The 19785-nt window shown below is 37.4% G+C and overlaps 1 protein-coding gene across 1 annotated transcript in view; it reads right to left on the bottom strand.

Annotated features, from left to right (window-relative positions):
* Nucleotides 1-19785, bottom strand: part of LOC108696242 (PH and SEC7 domain-containing protein 1-like) — a 202059-nt gene that overhangs the window by 123970 nt on the left and 58304 nt on the right. Inside the window, exons 7-9 of the mRNA XM_018225405.2 lie at nt 8624-8818; nt 4152-4232; nt 3436-3548 (exon numbers count right to left, since the gene is read on the bottom strand). Coding sequence (XP_018080894.2) covers nt 3436-3548; nt 4152-4232; nt 8624-8818 — 389 coding nt within the window. The remainder of the gene's footprint in view (nt 1-3435; nt 3549-4151; nt 4233-8623; nt 8819-19785) is intronic.

The raw sequence follows: 19785 nt of genomic DNA, 5'->3' as shown, positions 1-19785 counted from the left end.
AAATTGCAGCCTGTAGAGTTACTAAATACAAAGTTGAATAACAGAAAAAAACCACAAACAATAATGAATGAAAACCAATTGCAAGTTGTCTCGGAATATCACTCTCTACATCATACTTAAAGTTAACTCAAAGGTGAACAACCTCTTTAATGTGTTGGGTAAGCAGTATAACCAGTAAGGCTTGGGGGTGAGGCAATACTTCACAAAAAAGGCACACCAAAGGGTCTGACTACATTCACTGGCATTTACTATAAATTTCCAGCAATGTTTAGCTTGTTTTAACCTCAAGGCCCAGTGAAAGCTGGGTATTAGTGGCATCTGCAAACACACTGAATTACAATTTTAAGATCATATATTGCAGATACATTTAGCCATCTGCAAGTTGCAGCAGGTAAATTATATAAATTCATATTAGGATACACCATAGGGCTCATTTAAAACAACCATGGGAAGAAGTACAAGAATCCCTTAATGCCCTTGACACATTATGAACAGAACCCTATTGTGGCCTGTATCCTCTCCAGCTCCCTAACTTACGTGTTTGAATGATCAGATCCATTTATCTAGAATTTAGCTAGAATTTAGCTAGAATTTAGCTATTATATGTAAAATTGGTTTTATCCATGTACAGTAAGTAATGATTTTGCCAAACCTAAATAACATATTGAAGCCCAGTCTGCAATGTAGGTGCACTTTTACTTATGTACCAGCCAGTGTTCTACCAGCCTACTTATATTATAAGGTTTGTTTCCATTTAAAAGAGACTTATATTATTTGAAGATTATAATAACACGGCTCCGTGGGATTGCTATATGTGTTCCTTTGGTGTGAATATGTATTAAATCAAAATGGCAGATAAATATTAAATACACAGGCAAAAGTGTTATATAAGCAGATACTAAACTAAAGAATTAGCAACTGCTTCAGAAATTAGCCAGAGAGAGAACATTTAATGCCTATTTGAACACATTTTCTGCAAGACTGGTTTACATTAGCAAAACAAATGCTGATGTTCTGCTTCCAACTGCTCTGCTTTGGGCAAATATATTGTCAAACTCTTTAACTCTTCTAAGTTATAATGTCCTGTAACTAATACAGTGAATAAGTAGCCAAATTGGGCCATTTAAAGATGAACTAAAGCTTAACTAAAGAAGTAGGCTAGAAATGTTGTACATTATGTTTTGTGCTTCTGTACCAGCCCAAAGCAACACAGTCCTTTACCTCCAAAGATGCCCCAGTAGCTCCCCATCTTCTTTTCTGCTGATTCACTGCACATGCTCTGTGCTGCTGTCACTTACTGAGCTTAGGGACTGACTCACAATATACAATACACATAGAATAAAAATGTCACAATATAAGGCTGAATAGTAATTAATATGGATAAAAACGAAATGACAGCACAGAAACCAGTGCAAATAGCATCAGAATTTAATAATCTGTCCTGTAGCATCAGTTTATATGACAAGCCAACCTTATTTTCTTGCTTGATAATTTGTGACGACCCCTAAGCTTAGCTTCTCAACAGCAGCTCAGAGCCCACTGAGCATGTGAGTGTCACAGACACTTTCCAAGATGGTGACCCCCTGCGGCAAGTTTGAAGTCCTGGATCATTGCTGCTATTGACAAGCTAAAACTTTAGGCTGGTGCAATAAGTTCAGTATATTAAATATTGATTTTTAGGGTTTAGTTCTCCTTTAAACCAAGTGACATCCCTAAGTAAAGATTATAACAGATGACATCACTAAGAAACGTTTATAAGGATATATTTTACAGGTCACCTGTGGCTCCTGTATGAAGTAAAGAACAAACATCACTAAGTAGTGTTATAACGAATGATATAAAACTAAGGAGTAAATCTTCCTCCCCATCTCATTTAGAGAGATGTGTATTATATTATTACACTCTTAGGGATTTACTTATTAAAGTGAGCAAACATGTTTTCTCAAGTGTAAAAAGTGTTGAAAACTGAATAGCATATTTCTAAATTCATAATGTTTTCTTAATATTTTAATTAATGCCCCTTTAGTTATTTTTAAAGGTGTGTATTGTTTTTACCTTAGACTCTAACAAGTCAGACCTGTCATAACCTGATGAACTAATGGTAGAACTACATGGGCGACTTCGGTGCGTTTCGGGCGGATCCGACACGCTGCACCAAAACAAAGGCAGCAAATCAGATACGACGGAGAATAAAGTAAGCAATAGTAACGTCGGATGGCGTTGCAGTGTTCATCCGACACGACACAACTGTTGGATGCATCGCGTTGGATCTGACCGAAACGGTAATCTTTGGAATGAGACTGGCGAAGCGGGGCATGCGCAGTTGGAGCAATTTTCTGTTTTGCGACAACTGCACATGCGCCGAAACTCTCGAAAATTGCAGAAGTACCAGTCTAATTCCAAAGATTACCAAAGCGGCTGAAGATGGCGCTGATGAACTCCACTGGACAGAATCTGCAAGGAGGGGTAAGTAAAGAGTTAGGGGCATTTCCCCGGGGGGGATCTAGAATGGGGGGAAGGGGGTCTATGTAGGGTAGGGGGGGTAAGGTTTTTTTCATTAAGGGTTTGTTTCTCCTTTAAGCTCTGGAGTGGCTCAAAGTTTGACAATAAAAGAAGAGGCCACCTAATGCCAGTGGGTCATGGCAAAGAAAAAAATATGATATTCTAAAAAGTGTCAGGTGCAGGACAGCATTTGTACAGACACCCCGAGACTAGAGCGCCTTACACCTGCCTCCACAATCTCCACCTCTACCTTACAGTATTCAGCTTTAAAATCCTCCCAACCCAAGAGTAGAAGGGACTGAGAGGGTGGGACAGTGCAAATGTTGAGATCTTCTGTCTGGCCAGTCCCTAGTGCAGATATGCCACAGGCATGAAACCCCTACAGTCCTGCCACCTTATGCCCAGGCCTTTGTGGCCTTTCCACGAATCAGGGCCTGGTCAAGTGGTTGTCATGTGTGATATTAACAAAAAACAAAGACCTTGGCTAAGCAAACAGTCAAGAATTACACATATGTATTGATTGTACAGCACCACAAAAAATTTTTCCTGGATAAGCAATGTTTCACGCTACACAGAGCCTTTTTTCAAGCTTGAAAAAAGGCTCTGTGTAGCCTGAAACGTCGCTTATCCAGGTCCTGCCAGTGTTCCAATAAAGGCATTTTTATCTATAAGAAATTTTTTTTGTGGTGCTGTACTTCAATCAATACTTGTGAAAAGGATTGGAAGGTGGCCAGTCAGGGTACGTGCACCAGGACCCACAAATTGACAAAGTCTCTGAGCTGATTCTACTATACAAGCAAGAATTACACATATGTCCATTGTTGTGTTCCAAGAATGTGCAACCCTTCAAAACCACAGTAACCATAAACACAAGTACTTAGAATAACATGCAAGTAATTATGACACAGTAATTATGACACTGTGGTTTCTCACCCTCTGAAGTGATGTTGTTACTGTTACATTGATGATATCGTTGAGAGAAATGAGCCAATATCCGCTCCCTTTCCTGTGTCTCTCCCATAAGAGCCAACTCTTTCAGAAACATCCTAGAGTAGGAAAACATAAATGTGCTAAGCTGATGCAATGAAGGTTAATTACCACAAAGCATTCAGCAAGGAAACATGGGAATCATTGCTATGCTTAACAAAACGTTGTGAAGTATGGGAATCACGCACAATGGCAAGTTAACTGCAATTCAGCTTTTTATTGTGTTACCACATGACATAACAAAATGATTGCTGTGTCTTGGCATCCTGATACTATACAGTATATATTATACATATTTATATTTTCCTGTTGGGATATGATCTATATCTTATACACTAAAGAAGTGTCAATCAAATATTGTCTGCCCCTCCTCTATGCCTTAGGGGAAAATATATATTTGCTGTCCTAGAAAGTGAGTAACGGCCACAACAATATTTTTTTTCCATTTGTGAGTTGATGGAAGTTCTCACTGGCCCTTGAAAGGGGCCTTGGCCATAGGTTGGACCAGTAATTGGGGGTGAACTAAAAAACGCATTACAAGTTTGCCATAAGGAGACAAATGTATTGTAAGATATTCAGACTGGTATTACATTTATAACGGGTTTTTAGCTTTAGTTTTATTCCATTAGATAAAGTAAAAAGCAATACTTCAAATAACTGACCTGAGGGCTTGGTCAAGAGACATCCCTGTGAAGACAAAAAACTTGAGGTACTCTTCTGCAACCATCTTACTGAACTCATTGCTGCAAAGTAACAAGCAGACTAATTAATGGCATTCATACTCATGACACATTGAGCAGAAGGCGGACAAGACAACTACACATATTACAAAGTGATTAGCCCATACAAACAGAATCACGTTTAAAAAAGGAAATTAACAAGAATGAATAAAGAAAGTAGAAATTTGGATGGCCAAGAAGTAAATCATTTGGAAACAAACACAAGCTGTACATTGTAATAGATTATCCACAAATTATCAAAATTTAGGATAACCTGAATTGTAGCTGCCTATTGATGCACCTGTATTATGTCACAAGTGGCTTTTCCACTGATAAATAAGTTTACGATCAGTGCTCTTGTGGTAACCCAATATACTTGCTCATGTAACTTAGAGAACCAGGTCTTTGCTATACAGGTATGGGACCTGTTTAGTGATGGGTGAATTAGCGCCGTTTGGCTTCGCCGAAAAATTCACGAAATTCGCGCTAAATTAGATATTTAATAAAAAGGATTTTACACTATATTTTGCGCACTTTTAACCTCTTCCAGCTCAGAAGAATTACCTTGCAATTTTTATTCTCCAACAATCGTGATGTGCACTTGTTAAATTTAAACGTTCGTAAGTACCCATCCAATAGCCACTTGTGGTGAATTTTAAAGGGTAACTGCACCAAATAGTCTTTTTTGGTTGTGGAACTACAACTCCCAGTAAAATACTACACTATAAAAAATTCATCGTTTTCCTTTTTCCATCATACTTTTTCCCTTGAGCTTTCAATTAGCGCTGACCTTTAAAGAAAATTTTGGACTGTTGTTTTGCACTCGAGGAGAAACGAGGATCGTTGGGTCGGACAACCAAGGGGAAGATTCAGAGACTTTGGTCATTTAACTTTTTTATAAGTTTATATTTTCTTTAATTATATCTTAGTTTGGATCAAGTACAAGGAACTGTTTTGGTTTTACAGAGAAAAATAAAATTATTCTTGATAATTTGGATAAAATGGAGTCTATGTGAGACAGCCTTCCCATAATTTGGAGCTTTCTGTAAAATGGATCCCATACCCTAAAGTTTAAACCATACTATTTTACAATTCCACAAATCCTGTGATCTCTTCACAAATACAGAGAGAGAGAGAGAGAGAGAGAGAAAGAGAGAGAGGGAGAGAAAATATATATTACTTATAATGTTCACATAGTCAGCAGTTCTGTGAATAAGGGTTGTATGGTCAAAATGTAATTATATACAGTATATTAGAAAAGGACCAACACTCTTGTGAATAATTCATTTCATATCACATATGCCTGATGATGTGACATGAAGTAAATAATTCATTCGACTTCTCAATATATGTATGTGGGTGTGACTATTTCTGAGTTTATTTAGGGATAACAATTGTAACTTTATTTCATTTTAAAATGTGGTGTGCAATGCTTGGAAGTCCACCCACCACCTTCATTGTTTGTGAATTGTTTTGTGATTGTTATTTTTTAAAGGTTATATTTAAAATCTGCTCAATTTTCCGTTTTCACTCAATAGCTTTGGAAGATTTATTGCTACTGCCTGATAATCCACATGTAAGGCTATATTTAAATGGAAGCAACTTTTGCTTTACCAATAACTTATGCATGTAACTCCTAATCTTCAGGTGTTGGCCCTCGTCTATGTTGGAGGTAGGGTGTTGCTCTCTTGAATAATTCATAATATGGGCAGCAGTGGTTCTTAAACCTTAAAATAAAGCTTTATCAATTGGATTCATATAAAAGACATTTGGAGGAATGTAATAAAAGTTGGAAAGACTATTCGCAACATGAAAAGTTATGCTTTGTGTAATTTAGCGACCACTTCCTGCAGTGGAAGAAAATTTGGGAATCTTTTTTTTTAGTTTGCGGCATTGCACAGTGAATGTAATAAAACTTCTTACCGAAAAAGTTTTTATGTTTGCTCCAAAATATTACATAAAGCACTTCTTAAAAGTGCGCAATTAAAATTTGCAATGTGCAAGAATATTAAATTGCAAAATGCTAATTTTTATTCTTGTTTTTCTCTTTGCGACTTTTATTACATTCCCCCATTTGAGAGAATTAGGCAGCAGATATAGAATACAATTGCTCAGCATATACAGTATTCACAATTCCAGGTTCAAGCATACAATGCATTGCCCATCAAGAGTCAATCATTTAGCAGTGGAATATTTCAATTCAATGGCTTTCTCAGCTTTCAGGATTCTCCTCAAGTGGAACCTAGGCGAGCTACAGTAGACCCTGCCTATACGCTTGGTCCCTACTCGGTTTTACTGGGCCCCACAGCAAATTTATTTTAGGGCCCCCAACATATGAAGAGGTTGTCCTGTTTTACCAATATATATTGAAATTGCTCATTATACCTCCTGGGCCCCCCTCCAGCCACAGGGTCTGCTTCCTCTGTAGTTACGCCCCTGCACCCTGGATTGTAATCCTTACTTTATCTCCTTGGTGGAGCTCAGACTACTCACTAGCTAGCCCTGCTCCTATCTGTCACTCCTAGTGTAACCAATGACAAGAATACATCCTTACACTTACCAAGCTCTGTTTAACCTATGCTCCAGTTTAGTTCCACCTGTCTACCCAGAAAATCCAGGAAGAAAAAACCCAGAGCACACGGGTGCTTTACCTTATATACTTTAGAACAGTGGCACCCTCTGGTCAGTTCCTAAACTAGCAGGCGCATACTTTAACCCAGAAAAGGGAAACAATTGTCTAGCTATGCTAAGGGCCCGCTTAGCTGTCTAAATCCTTAGGCAACTGCCTGAATAAAGGGTAACAAACCAGTCCCCAACTATGGATCTACACATGGATCCACATATGGCAATTTAAGCCAAATTAATGGCTGAAATCCATGGTTATGACCTCACTTGCAAAAGGAAACTCCTGAAAGTTATTACAGGTATGGAATAAGTTATCTGGAAACCCGTTATCCTAAAAACCTCTGAAGGGCCGTCTCCCATAATTAAAATAATTTAATAATAAAACAATACCTTGTACTTGATCCAAACTAATATACTGTCTAATTAATCCTTATTGGAAACAAAATCAGCCTAATTGGTTTATTACACGCCTATTGGGTTTAAGATCTGTTATCCAGAAAACAGGTCCCATACCTATACTAAATTTAAAAAAAGGGTACATTGATCAAGGGTGGGATGTAGATTCCACCTGCTAGGGAATATATTATCAAAACTAAATTTTAAGGTTTTTAAAGTGTATGCACTTGCAAAGAATGAATAAATAAAACCCATGCCTCTTTAGTGTATTTGCAGCAAATTGGCCCAAATGAAACATTCTATATATAATGAATTAAAAATGATCTGCCATTTTTGAAAACATCAAGTTATTCTTCTCTATCCCACTCTGTCTGTATACATGGAGCTTTGTGTCGGTGTCAGTTATTTTAGAACAGTTAGCTCTAATACATTGTCTAGGGGCTAAAGGGAGCACATGCATGTATTTGACCTAACTGTCAATCAAAAGCTGCCGCTGCCTGAAGAGGGACAGATTGCCAAGAGGGTTGTTAGGGAGTATTTTGATTATTTTAGAAACGTTAGAGAATTCATAACTGATTATAACAGAAAGTTCCTTCTAGCTATGACATTAAGGGGCAAATTTATTAAGGGTCGAATTGAAAATTCGAATTTTTGATTTTTCTTTATAGTCAAAACTGTCAAATTCGACTAGGGAATTATGCCTATTTGAATACGATTTTCAAGAATTCTAATTAGACTATTCGCCACCTAAAACCTGCCAAATTATTGTATACGTCAATGGGAGAGGTGCAGTGACCGATTTGGAGTTGTCTGTAGCCTTCTTGACTCAAATTGAGTTTGGTCGAATTTGATTCGAGTTTTCGAGTCTGTAAAATGTGTCAGAGTTTTGCATATTCAATGTTATTAATAAATAATCAAATATTCAAATTTCGAATAAAATCTAATTCATGGGTTCAAAATTCGACCCGTAATAAATGTGCCTCTAAGCTTAATTATTTTTTTCACAATACTCCCTAATATTCCCTTTTAACTAGACTAGGAATACTCCTACAAATAAATCCCTTAGTAATTTTTGTATTTTATCAAACCCATCCATTTAGCAATGAGCAACAAGAAGCTGCACAAAGCTCACAGAGGATGACCATCCAAATTTAACTGACCATGTCCATTCATATTGCAGAGTAGAATGTGTCAATGGCATGAAGAGTGCTTGCACTATAGAGTGGATTATAATAGGAAACATACACAACTTCATGCATCACCACGGATGTAAAGATGAAGTAACAGACAATACAAGTTGGTTCAAGATGAAATCCACCAAAGGTCCACCACATCACAGATACTGGATAAGAGGACTTTGTTATATATATAGTTCTTACAATACCCACACGTACTTCTTCCCCAGGTGCCTCGCCACATCAGCTTTCTTGAACCCATCAAGATTGTAAAGTCTCTTTGCCAGACGTTTTGCAGCTTCTTGGTCTGCCTTGTGGCCATTGGACAGGGTATCTGTGCTTCCTAGAGCTAATCGCTCCGTGCTGTCCATCTCAGAGTCAAATTCAGAGGCCATGTTGCAATGGGGAGGTTCACTACAAAAACAAACAGGTAGGTAGTCAGAAAGAGCTGTTAATAAATTGGTTTTAGCAATTAACAAACTCTTACGAAAAATAAACGCTAGACATTATTTACATTCATTTTTTGAAAAAATATATAGATTAGATACTAGGGGAGATAATGTTAGAAAATTCACAAACCCTTTTAGATTGTAGGCTCTTGTGAGCAGGAACGTCCCTCCCCATTGTATCTTAAAGGAACAGAAACACCAAAACATGAAAGTGTTTTAAAGTAATGAAAATATTATGTAGTGTTGCCCTGCACTAGTAAAACAGATCTGTTTGCTTCATAAACACTACTATAGTTTATATAAACATGTTGTTGTGTAGTAATGGGGGAAATTGAAAAAAGGCTATATGGCACAGGATAAATAGTAGATAACAGATAACATTATGTTCTACAGAGCTTATCTGCTATCTGCTGTGTAACCTTAGCTTATTTATATAACCAATAGCAGTTTTACTAGTGCAGGGCAACACTGCATTATATTTTTATTACTTTAAAACAATTTCTTTTTTTTGATGTTACTGGTCCAAAATGCAATTTCATAAATGTGCATTTAATTTTTAATCGTAAACTTCTGTCTCTTGCAGTGTAAAGTGCTTGAGGAGACAATGCCGTTATGTACAGTAAATAATATATTAAACAAATATTTAATAATAATAATAAAACTTGCATGAGGTCTAGTTACCCATAATAAACACATAGTAGGTAGCATTTACTGACTAGTTGTTTGAAAACTAACATCTGATTGGTTGCTAACGGTTACTACACCTAGGGGCCCATTTACTTAGGGCCGAAGTGAATTCGAAGTAATTTTCGAAATCAAAAACTTTGAATTTCGAAGTAATTTTTGGGTACTTCGACCATCGAATAGGCCAAAATTAGATTTGAATTGAAAATTCGACCATTCGAAAATCGAAGTGCCGAAGTGTCGAATTGAAAACTTTGAATTCAACACTTCGCCACCTAAAACCTTCCGAATTGCTATGTTAGCCTATGGGGACCTCCTCGAACCTAAGTTTTTAGAAGTCAAAGTTTTTTAAATTGTTCGTTTTATTGGAACGATTTCTACGATCGATCGAACGATTTTAATTCGATCGAAAACAGCTAAATTCAAACAAAAAACTTAAGACTATCGAATTTTTTCAATTCGATGGTTGAATTTCGAAGTTTTACCACTTTGAAATTCGACCCTTAGTAAATGTGCTCCCTAGTAAGAGTTGTGTGGTTTTAAGTACAACACTTGATATGCTCTGATTGAAATGAATGTGATTTGTTACATTGTGGATATCTTATTGGAGTTAAATGTATAGAAGTGGTCATAGAAGGAATGTATTTATCAAATTATAGAGCATATCATAATATAACAATGGGGGAAACAGACCCAGTAGTTGTTGAGGGGCCAAAAGGTAGTCTTGCAGTTTTAAAATATGTTTAGAACAGATTATTTTCTACAAGGTTTAGTTGGCTTTAAATGTTTTTACTGCAGGAACCTTTAACTCCTAGTTTAATCACCAAGGGCAATCCAATAATCATCCAACATGTTTAATTTCCCAAAAATCTTTAGCATATTAAAAAATGCACTTTTACTTTACGCACACACATATTTAGGGTCGGACTGGGCCATCAGGACACCAGGTAAAAACTTGGTGGGCCCCGGCAACCCAGACCCACACCCCATGCTGCCCACTGATCTCCTCCAGACCCAATTTTGGGGGGTGGTGTCGGGATGCCAATGTGATGGAAACATTAAACAGAAATAATATGTGTCTGTGTGTTTAAAAATGTGCTCTGACTATCCCTTATTACTTTTGCTTACATTGTGCCAGTACATCGGTCACCTTGTCTATTCTGATTATCATTTCAGCTTAGCTCTAGAGGTTCCAAGTGCACTTTCATTTAAAGCAATGTTAGATAAAGGGCAATAAACAAATACAGGTTTTTATAGATTGATATGAAGAAAGATATGGAAATATAGGATTTATATGGCATGACAATATTTTCCGTGGCAAGCATTTGTTCCCTCTTGGAATATTGATAGTGTTTATTGGTAAACAAGAAAAGTATATATTCTGTTGCAGACTGGGCAGATTTCATTATGCTGCAGCATCTTTAGTTTTCACCAATTCTGAATGCCAGATTGGAGGACATTTTGTAACTGGAAGTTATATCCAATCTCCAAAAAAATTAAATTAAAGGAATTATTGTGAGACTTTAATTAAGCTTTGTCTTGTGAAAATAACTTTCCAAATACGATTAATAAATAGCTGTTTGTTGTTCCTGGGTGCTCTATTTTATTGGATTTGCTAATTCACTGAATTATTAGCCTGATCTTGACTAAATTGGATCTCTCCCTGCATCTAGACATCTAGACTATGCTTTTGTCTGACCTTTCTTTACCTTGCTTTCTCCTTTCTGGACAAAATGAGAACCCTACCAAGACCCAACTTCAAGCCAATAGTGGGACAGAGGGTAAATAACTATATGGTATTGAAATGTCCTCCTGCAGGCTACTATTTGGACTAAATGACTCCTCTATATTGCTTACCAAGGTTGCATGAGATACTGTTAGAGAAGAAAACATATGTTGATATGTTACAGGAATGCTCACCAATGCCGATAAACTAACTAAATGTAGCTAAACTAAGTTACTGTGATGCTGAACCCTGGGGCAGATATTAGACCTGGAAAGCTTATAACTCCATCCAAACAAATAGACGTTTACTGACTGCATTGGACAGAAATTAAGATTTCAGAAAACATCTCTACTTACTTACTAACCAGCAATGTTAGTACAACATAATGGGACTATTACATAATAATGAAAATAGACAAGAGGAATCCATCTTACTTAGGTTGAAACATGTATTTGGAATAAGCAGAAACAACCTAAAATGATTGTTTAATAAGGAGGCAATACACTGGCTTCTTTACTATACAAAACAATGACCCCCTGTGTGGGTGAGAATATTCCTTTTTGCAGAAAAAAGAGAGGTGGGTGCCAAGTGTTCTTTAATTATCCACTACTTTTCATTCAAGGCAAAAATTCTGGGAGAAAGAGATGAGTAAGCCAAAACCTTTCCTTGGCCCACTTAGTTAAGTTCTCTGAATGATCACAGATTTTACTTATTATGTGCATGTCGTCTGCCTCTTCAAGGCAACATTCTGGATGATGATAATGGAGTTAAGTTCATATCTGCCATTACTCTGTAACCATCAGGTTGAAAGCAAAGTCATAGACAGTCATACTGCAGTCCACTGTAAAATGCCTGTATGATAGATGTCATGAAGTCCATAGGTTCACAGTGTAATTTATAGTTGATAGAATGGTTTGCCAGGCAGTTTGCAAGTCAGTTTGCAGCCTTGCTCTCAACTTTTATTGAATAAATAAGTTCTCTTTACATACTCTCCAGCTCAGTTCAGATGTGAACACTACTCACTGACCAGTAGTAGGCCAAGGGGTCCCATTTATTAGCTTGGCATTGGCAGATCTATTATGTGGTGTAAAAAATAACATGCCACACATCGTCATGTAAAAAACAACTAGTTTTTTTTACATATTTTTCTTTGAACAACTTCCAGCGGAACTGAATCGTGTAAAATAACAAAAATTAAAATCTAGCGTTTGCATGCTATAAAATAAAACACACCTTGATAAATTTATAAATCATTTAACTTTAGACTGTAGAAGACTGGCAAAATGATTGCTTTAACACTTAACTTCTCTTTTAAGAAACATCAGAGAAACTATACTGCAGACAACATTAACATCAGTGGGCTTTCTGCATTTATCATACAGATTATCCTATAACCATACTGTATATCCTTGAAAAGTTCTACAGCCTTTTCCCATAGACTCCATTATAAGAAAATAATTCTAATTTTTAAAAATGATTTCATTTTTTTCTGTAATGATAAAACAGTACCTTGTACTCGAGCCCAACTAATTGGAGGAAAAAACAATCCTAATTGGGTTATGTTTCATGAAATGTTTTATGGGGGCTGATCTACTAAAACTTTAATTAATCTCAGTTTTTTTTCTGAATTCCACAAATTGAATTTATTTATCAATAATTTTTCTTCAATAAATCAGAGAGACTAAATGTCCTAACAAAATAAATATGATACGAATTGATGCTCTGAAAACTCTTTTTCAGATTATCGGATGAAAACCCTCAAATTTTATCAGATTATCCAGTGCAGATCATGATGTCAAGAAACAACTTCGGAGACATCTGCCATTGACTTCTACATGACCTCTATAGGTTTGAGATGGCTTATTTTTGGATTCGATTTTTAGCAGCTTTGGGGTATAACTCTATAAAAACCCAAGCTTTATATGAAAAAAAATTTCCCCCAAAAAACTTTGACCAGAAAAAAAATCAAGGTTTAATAAATGGGCCCTTTAAAGTATGACATTACAAATTATGGAAAGATCCCTTATCTGGAAAACCTCAGGTCCCAAGCATTCTGGATAACAGGTCCCATACTTGTATGTATGTATGTATGTATGTGTGTATGTGTGCTGTTTAAGAACGTTTAGACACATTCGTTAAGTCGTTTAACAGAGGACAATATTACCTGTGGAAACAAACCTACATTTTAGCGTGGGCGCATTTCTTTAACGATAACTCTTAATACATGGAATCAATCATATCAAGTGAATGTTGACAACAGGTGGGAAGAGAACAAAGAAAATGTAAAACTGCATCTTGTAGACTCTCATTACTCTGTAATACTGAATTTCCTAACATTTTTAAGTGTATTGTTTGGGCACAATGTATATATCTAGTTAATCTTGCCAATTATTTGCTGGGAACCTGGGGTTATAAGACAGCATGCAATACTGAGCTAATACATAGGGTCTGTGTTGAAAACTGTGTTTTGCTAATTCATATACAGGCATGGGATCCATTATCTGGAAACCTGTTATCCAGAAAGCTCCGAATTACGGAAAAGCTATCTCCCATAGTCTCCATTTTAATTAAATAATTCAGATTTCCTTTTTGCCTGTAATAATACAACAGAGCATTTTACTTGATCCAAACTTAGAATTAATTAATCCGTATTAGAGGCAAAACAAACCTATTGGGTTTATTTAATGTTTAAATTAATTTTAAGGAGACAATGAATGGAGATACAAATTATAGAAAGATTCCTTATCTGGAAAACTTTAGGTCCCAAGCGTTTTGGATAATGGCTCCCATACCTGTATATATCATTACACTTAGGGGCAGATTTATCAAGGGCCGAATTTCGAAGTGGAAATTCGACCATCGAATAGAATCCTCCGACATTCGAAGTCGGAGGATTTTATTCATCGTACGATCGTACTCCGATCGTACTCCAATCGTACGATTCGAACGATCGTACTTCGAATCGTACGAAACGTACGATTTTCCTTCAAAACCCAAAAACTTTGAAATATGCTCTGGCAGGTCCCCATAGGCAAACATAGCACTTCGTCAGGTTTAAGTTGGCAAATTAAGTCTGAGTTTTTTTAAAGACACAGTATTTCGATTATCGAATGGTCGAATAGTCGAACGATTTTTACTTCAAAGTAAATGCGAAGTCGTAGTATCCTATTCGATGGTTGAAGTATCCAAAAAATTACTTCGAATTTTTTTACTTCGAAAATTCCCTCGAATTCACTTCGACCCTTGATAAATCTGCCCCTAACTGTTATCAGACTGGAACACCCTATATAAAAAGCTGTGATTCTGCACAACAGAATCTGACATTTATGTCCATTCTAGGACCTTTCTCAAGGATAGCACAAAGGTATTTAAACAAGGTTTAAATACTTTCAACAATACAGACATAACATAGTGCACAATCCGCATCAATTGCATCAATTAAGCAACTGTGGCAAATTTGGACCCTGAAATATTCTACCATAGAGGAGGCTCTGTATCATCTGTGTCTGTGGCTCCCTACGCCACTCCCTGACCTCCTTAGCCCTGATCATGAAGGCGGGGGGCTGCCGGAGGGGAGTTGTAGACCCCAAGTCCAATACTGTTTCCATAATATGAAGCACAATTCCTTAAGGCTACTAAAGAACATTTAATAATAAAAACAGGCTAAAAGGATTATTTTAAGTTACAAATGAAGAATGGTTTCCCTAACACATCATGAGAAATGGTGCTCCATTGACGCTTTCTGGATAATGTGTTTTTGGAAAAGGGATCCTATAATTCCCTTTTCCAAGTTCAGTGTAAAAATAAAAACTGAATAAATAGAAAAAATACAAAGTTCCAATATTGTTAGCCAAAATGTGATCTATAAAGGCTGGAGTGACTGGATGTGTAACATAAAATAACAGAACCCAACTTTCTCCTGGAGGTGCAGCTCCTATTGGTATACAGGGCCTGATACTAGATATTCAAATACAAGTCCTACTGGGATTACCCACATGATGGGCCAAATCGGGCTGACCCAAACATTAGCCCTATGACCAGGCAATCTGTCTGTCCGGGCAAATGCCTGAAGGGCTGCTCCCTTTACTGGAGTAATGGGCTGCTTTGTGGCTGCCAGAGCCACGATCATGGTTATCGGGCCGTTTAGGCAGGGGTAGACAGCACACATGCGAATTACAGCCTCTGCTCTGCTTCTCATACACATGCACTGAGCAGTCTTGTGTTCCTACTATGATTGGCCATCAGCTACACCAGGCTTCTCTCATTGGGCAGCAGACGGGTTGGGAGGCGTCAGCCAATGAACAAGTAAGATGCGAGAGTTCCCGTCCCCAGTTTCTGCAAACAAGAAGTTCCAAGTAGAGTGGCGATGGAGGGAAGGGGAGAGGGAGAGAGGTCTGTGTGTATGTGTGTCTGTGTGTGTATCTGTGTGTGTCTGTGTGTGTATCTGTGTGTGTCTCTGTGTGTGTATCCGCGAGCGCTTGCCCAGGCTGTTTTTTACTCCCAGTCCGGCTCTGTCTATGACCAACAATCACATTACACAAGGGGGCCTATGTAGAGCCTTTGGACAAGCAACGCATCAACACACAACTCCTCATTCAATAGGATTTTTGGTCCTACCTGAAAAAATGTAAATAAAATGTACCAATTTATTCCCAGATTGCTCCCAGCTGGTAGCTTTGGGCTAGGAGTTATATATACATAAATTCCATAAATTGTAAAATTGTAAATGAGCATGCAGACTGCACGTATACAGTATATTTTACAAACATCTATTAGACCTTAATTGCATGAATTTGCTGACACAGTACAATACTGTTCCCACCTGAACCAGCATCTAGTGGGGTTTTCCCACCTGCACCTGGTGGAGACTACCCTACAGCATGGGGATACCCAGCTCCTGGTGTTTACCCTGGAGGCATGCCATCTTACTCCCTGCAGATTTGGAGTCAGCAGGACTGCTACACTACATTATATTCTGTAAAAATTATTGCTTTAGTCTCATAGTCTTTGGTGCTGGAATCTTTTTCATGACACTTTTCTGAATCTCAGGAAAGTGTTGTTATACCATAAAACTGCTGGGAATCCTCCTGAATTCTCCATTCTGACCTATAATAAATCAGCCCCTTACTCTTTCTTTCCTTGTGTGCCCCCATTTTGTCATTGCAGTACTATATCTCCTTCAGTAATGCATACATTTCTAAAGCCGGCACTGGAGAGGACTGCATAAACTACGCTATAGGGAATAGGCAGCAAACAAATTAAACATAGAGAGTTCCTTTCAGAATCGGTTATATTTTTTAGTACAGATATAGAATCTGTTATCTGGAAACCCATTATCCAGAAAACTCCAAATCTCCCGTAGACTCCATTCTAATAAAATAATTGAAATTTTAAAAGATGTTTCTCTGCAATGAGAAAACAATAGTTTGTTCTGGATCCCAATTAAGATATAATCAAAACAATCCTACTGGTTTTAATGAATGTTTTAATTCTTTTTTAGTAGGAGTGGTTCACCTTTGAGTTAACTTTTAGTATGTTATAGAATGGCCAATTCCAAGCAACATTGCAATTGGTTTTCATTATTTATTTTCTATAGTTTTTGAATTATTTGCCTTCTTCTTCTGACTCTTTCCAGCTTCGAAATGAGGGTTCACTGACCACATTTAAAAACCAATGCTCTGTAAGGCTACACATTTATTGTTATTGCTACTTATTCCTCATCTTTCTATTCAGGTCTCTCCTATTTATATTCCAGTCTCTTATTCAAATCAGTGCATGGTTGCTAGGGTAATTTGGACCATAGCAACCCGATTGCTGAAATGGCAAACTGGAGAGCTGCTGAATAAGAAGCTAAATAACTCAAAAACAACAAATAATAAAAAATGAAAACAATGCAATTTTTCTCAGAATATCACTCTCTAGATCATACTAATGGCCAGATTTATCAAACGTCGAATTTCAAATTCATGAGAATTTTTTTTAACTCTTATAAATTCAAATATACTCACAACTGGAATGGGAGGTTATTTAAGAAAAAACTCAAACGTCTAAAACTGGAACAAATATTCCTGACCCGAAAACTCAAAAATCGAATTAGACTAAACTTGAATTGAGTTTTTTCTCTGAAAAAAACTCGAAGGCTATTGACATCTTCAAATGGGTCACTGGACCTCTGCCATTGACTTCTACATCAACGCAGCAGGTTTTAGGTGGCGAATAGTCAAATTTGAGTTGTTCCCAGGGTCCAGTTATGATAAATCTCGAATTCCAGTTTGGTTTATTTCCAACTCGAATTTGTGATCCAACTTGAGAATTCAAATTTGAATTTACAATTCGACCATTAATAAAGTTAACTGAAAGGTGAGGCTAAAGCTGGCCATAGACGCAAAGATCTGATCATACGAATCAAGGATTCGTACGATTTTCGGACCGTGTGTGGAGAGTCCCAACATTTTTGTCCGGCGAAGATCAGACGTTTGGTCGATCGGACAGGTTAAAAGATTTCTGTTGGCTGCGGGTAATATCTCTGCATGTATTGCCGATCGTACGATTTTCAGAGGGAGACTGTCACTAGCTTTTGTTGGACATAACTATCGTACGATTGCTGTCAGGGGCAGAACATTGGCTAATCTGTTCTTTTGTACTTTATTTGATCGGAATGGTTAGTGGCAGGTCGGGAGATGGGAAAGTCTGATCGTACGATAATTCGTACGATCGGATCTTTGCATCTATGGCCAGCTTAAGCCTTCACTAAGTTCATTATTCTCCACCTCTAATTGGTGCTAATTTCAGGGCCTCCTTACACTGTGCTTTGCACCTACCAATGGTAAGGGAAGAATTGTTCTGCTGATGGCACCCAGAATCTGTTCACACCCCTTACATTCTAGCCAGCCCACTTACTTCTTCAGCCTGCCTCCTCAGCTTCATCACCTCACCCCCTTGACATCATCACCCACCCCACTTGACTTTACTGCCTGCTAAGCCAGAAATGGCAGTAACCCAATATAAAAGTCAGTTATCCATTATTGGAGGGCGGGGGGCAATTTTATCCCTTAAAATGGAATTGCATAATATGCATTCTCATTTCTTCAACATTACCAAACGAAGACCATAACTAAAGTGCCCAATTAGTTCTTGGAAAGCAAGAGATGCATAAACAATTGTTCCTCCAATTACAGGAAAAATAAAAGCACATGCGCCTCTTTATCTTACTCATAGAAGACCAATGTTTTTCTTCTTTATGACGGATATTTTTGCAGTATAGAGTATTTTGACCTTTCCTGCTAATTACAAACCACAGATAACAATTCTGGGCATTTACGTTGCCATAGCACCCGCAGCCTTAGCTGAAAAAAAAAATATCTGTTAAACGACCTCAAAGTAAAATCTGTATGGATGCAAATAGGGAAAATATATGGTAAAATATCAGGAATACAATATACAAATAAACAATTCATTGCCTAATGCATTCAAGCAAATACCATTAAAAATATTGTTAAAAGTGCATGAATTGTTTCTGTCAAAGAGGAATCATACCCATGGACATTGCAGTTCTGTTTAAAAATATTTCACATTGAACAGCCCATATGTAAAACACCATTTGATTTAAATAAAGCCTTTTCATGAAATATATATTCTTCTAATACAGATATGGGATTCGTTATCCGGAAACCCTTTATCCAGAAATTTCCGCATTACGGAATAGCCATCTCCTGTAGACTCCATTTTAATTAAATAATTCACATTTTTCAAAAAAAATTTTCTTTGTAATAAAACGGCAGCTTATACTTGATCCTAAATACTAGATATAAATATTCAGTGTTGGACTGGCCCACCAGGATACCAGGAAAAGTCCCGGTGGGCCCAGGTGTCAGTGGGCCTCTTGCTTCTAAACATTTGGCCTATTTCATGGCCATTCCCTATTTCTATAACAACAAAGATGCTAAATAGATGGAATAACAGTTTATAGTATATAAAGAAAAAACACTAGGAGACTAGGTTGATTTAGGAGAGAAAGAATAATAGTATTGAGAGTGGGCCCCCGGTGTCCCAGTCTGACACTGTAAATATTCCTTATTGATGGCAAAACAATCCTTTTGGCTTTATCTATTGTTTAGCTGATCTTTTAGTAGACTTAAAGAATGGGGATCCAAATTACAGAAAGAGCCCTTAACCAGAAAACCCCACGTCCCAAGCATTCTGGATAACAGGTCTCATACTGTACCTATACAGATACCCGATAAAATCGAGCAAAAACCCACATTGTATGTTGCGAATTGCTTGATTTTTTCAGTTTTTTGCCAGATTATCAGGTTAAACCCAGCGCAGATTTTCAGCGTGATCTAGGCGGGCCCCGAGGGGGAGCGGCCCATGGTGCAATTGCACCCCCTGTAGTTACGCCACTGCTTTGCATGTAAATGCGTGTGAAAGGCTTTTTGGCTCCTTTTAGCCCATCTCACCCTAACCAGGTTCCATTTTCTATTTTGCTACTCTTCAAGTCCTACCCCCTGAGAAGTCATGTT

The sequence above is a fragment of the Xenopus laevis genome, chromosome 7L (genome assembly GCF_017654675.1).
Source record: "Xenopus laevis strain J_2021 chromosome 7L, Xenopus_laevis_v10.1, whole genome shotgun sequence".
NCBI lineage: Eukaryota > Metazoa > Chordata > Amphibia > Anura > Pipidae > Xenopus > Xenopus laevis.
This window is presented reverse-complemented; position numbering and strand designations above follow the sequence as displayed.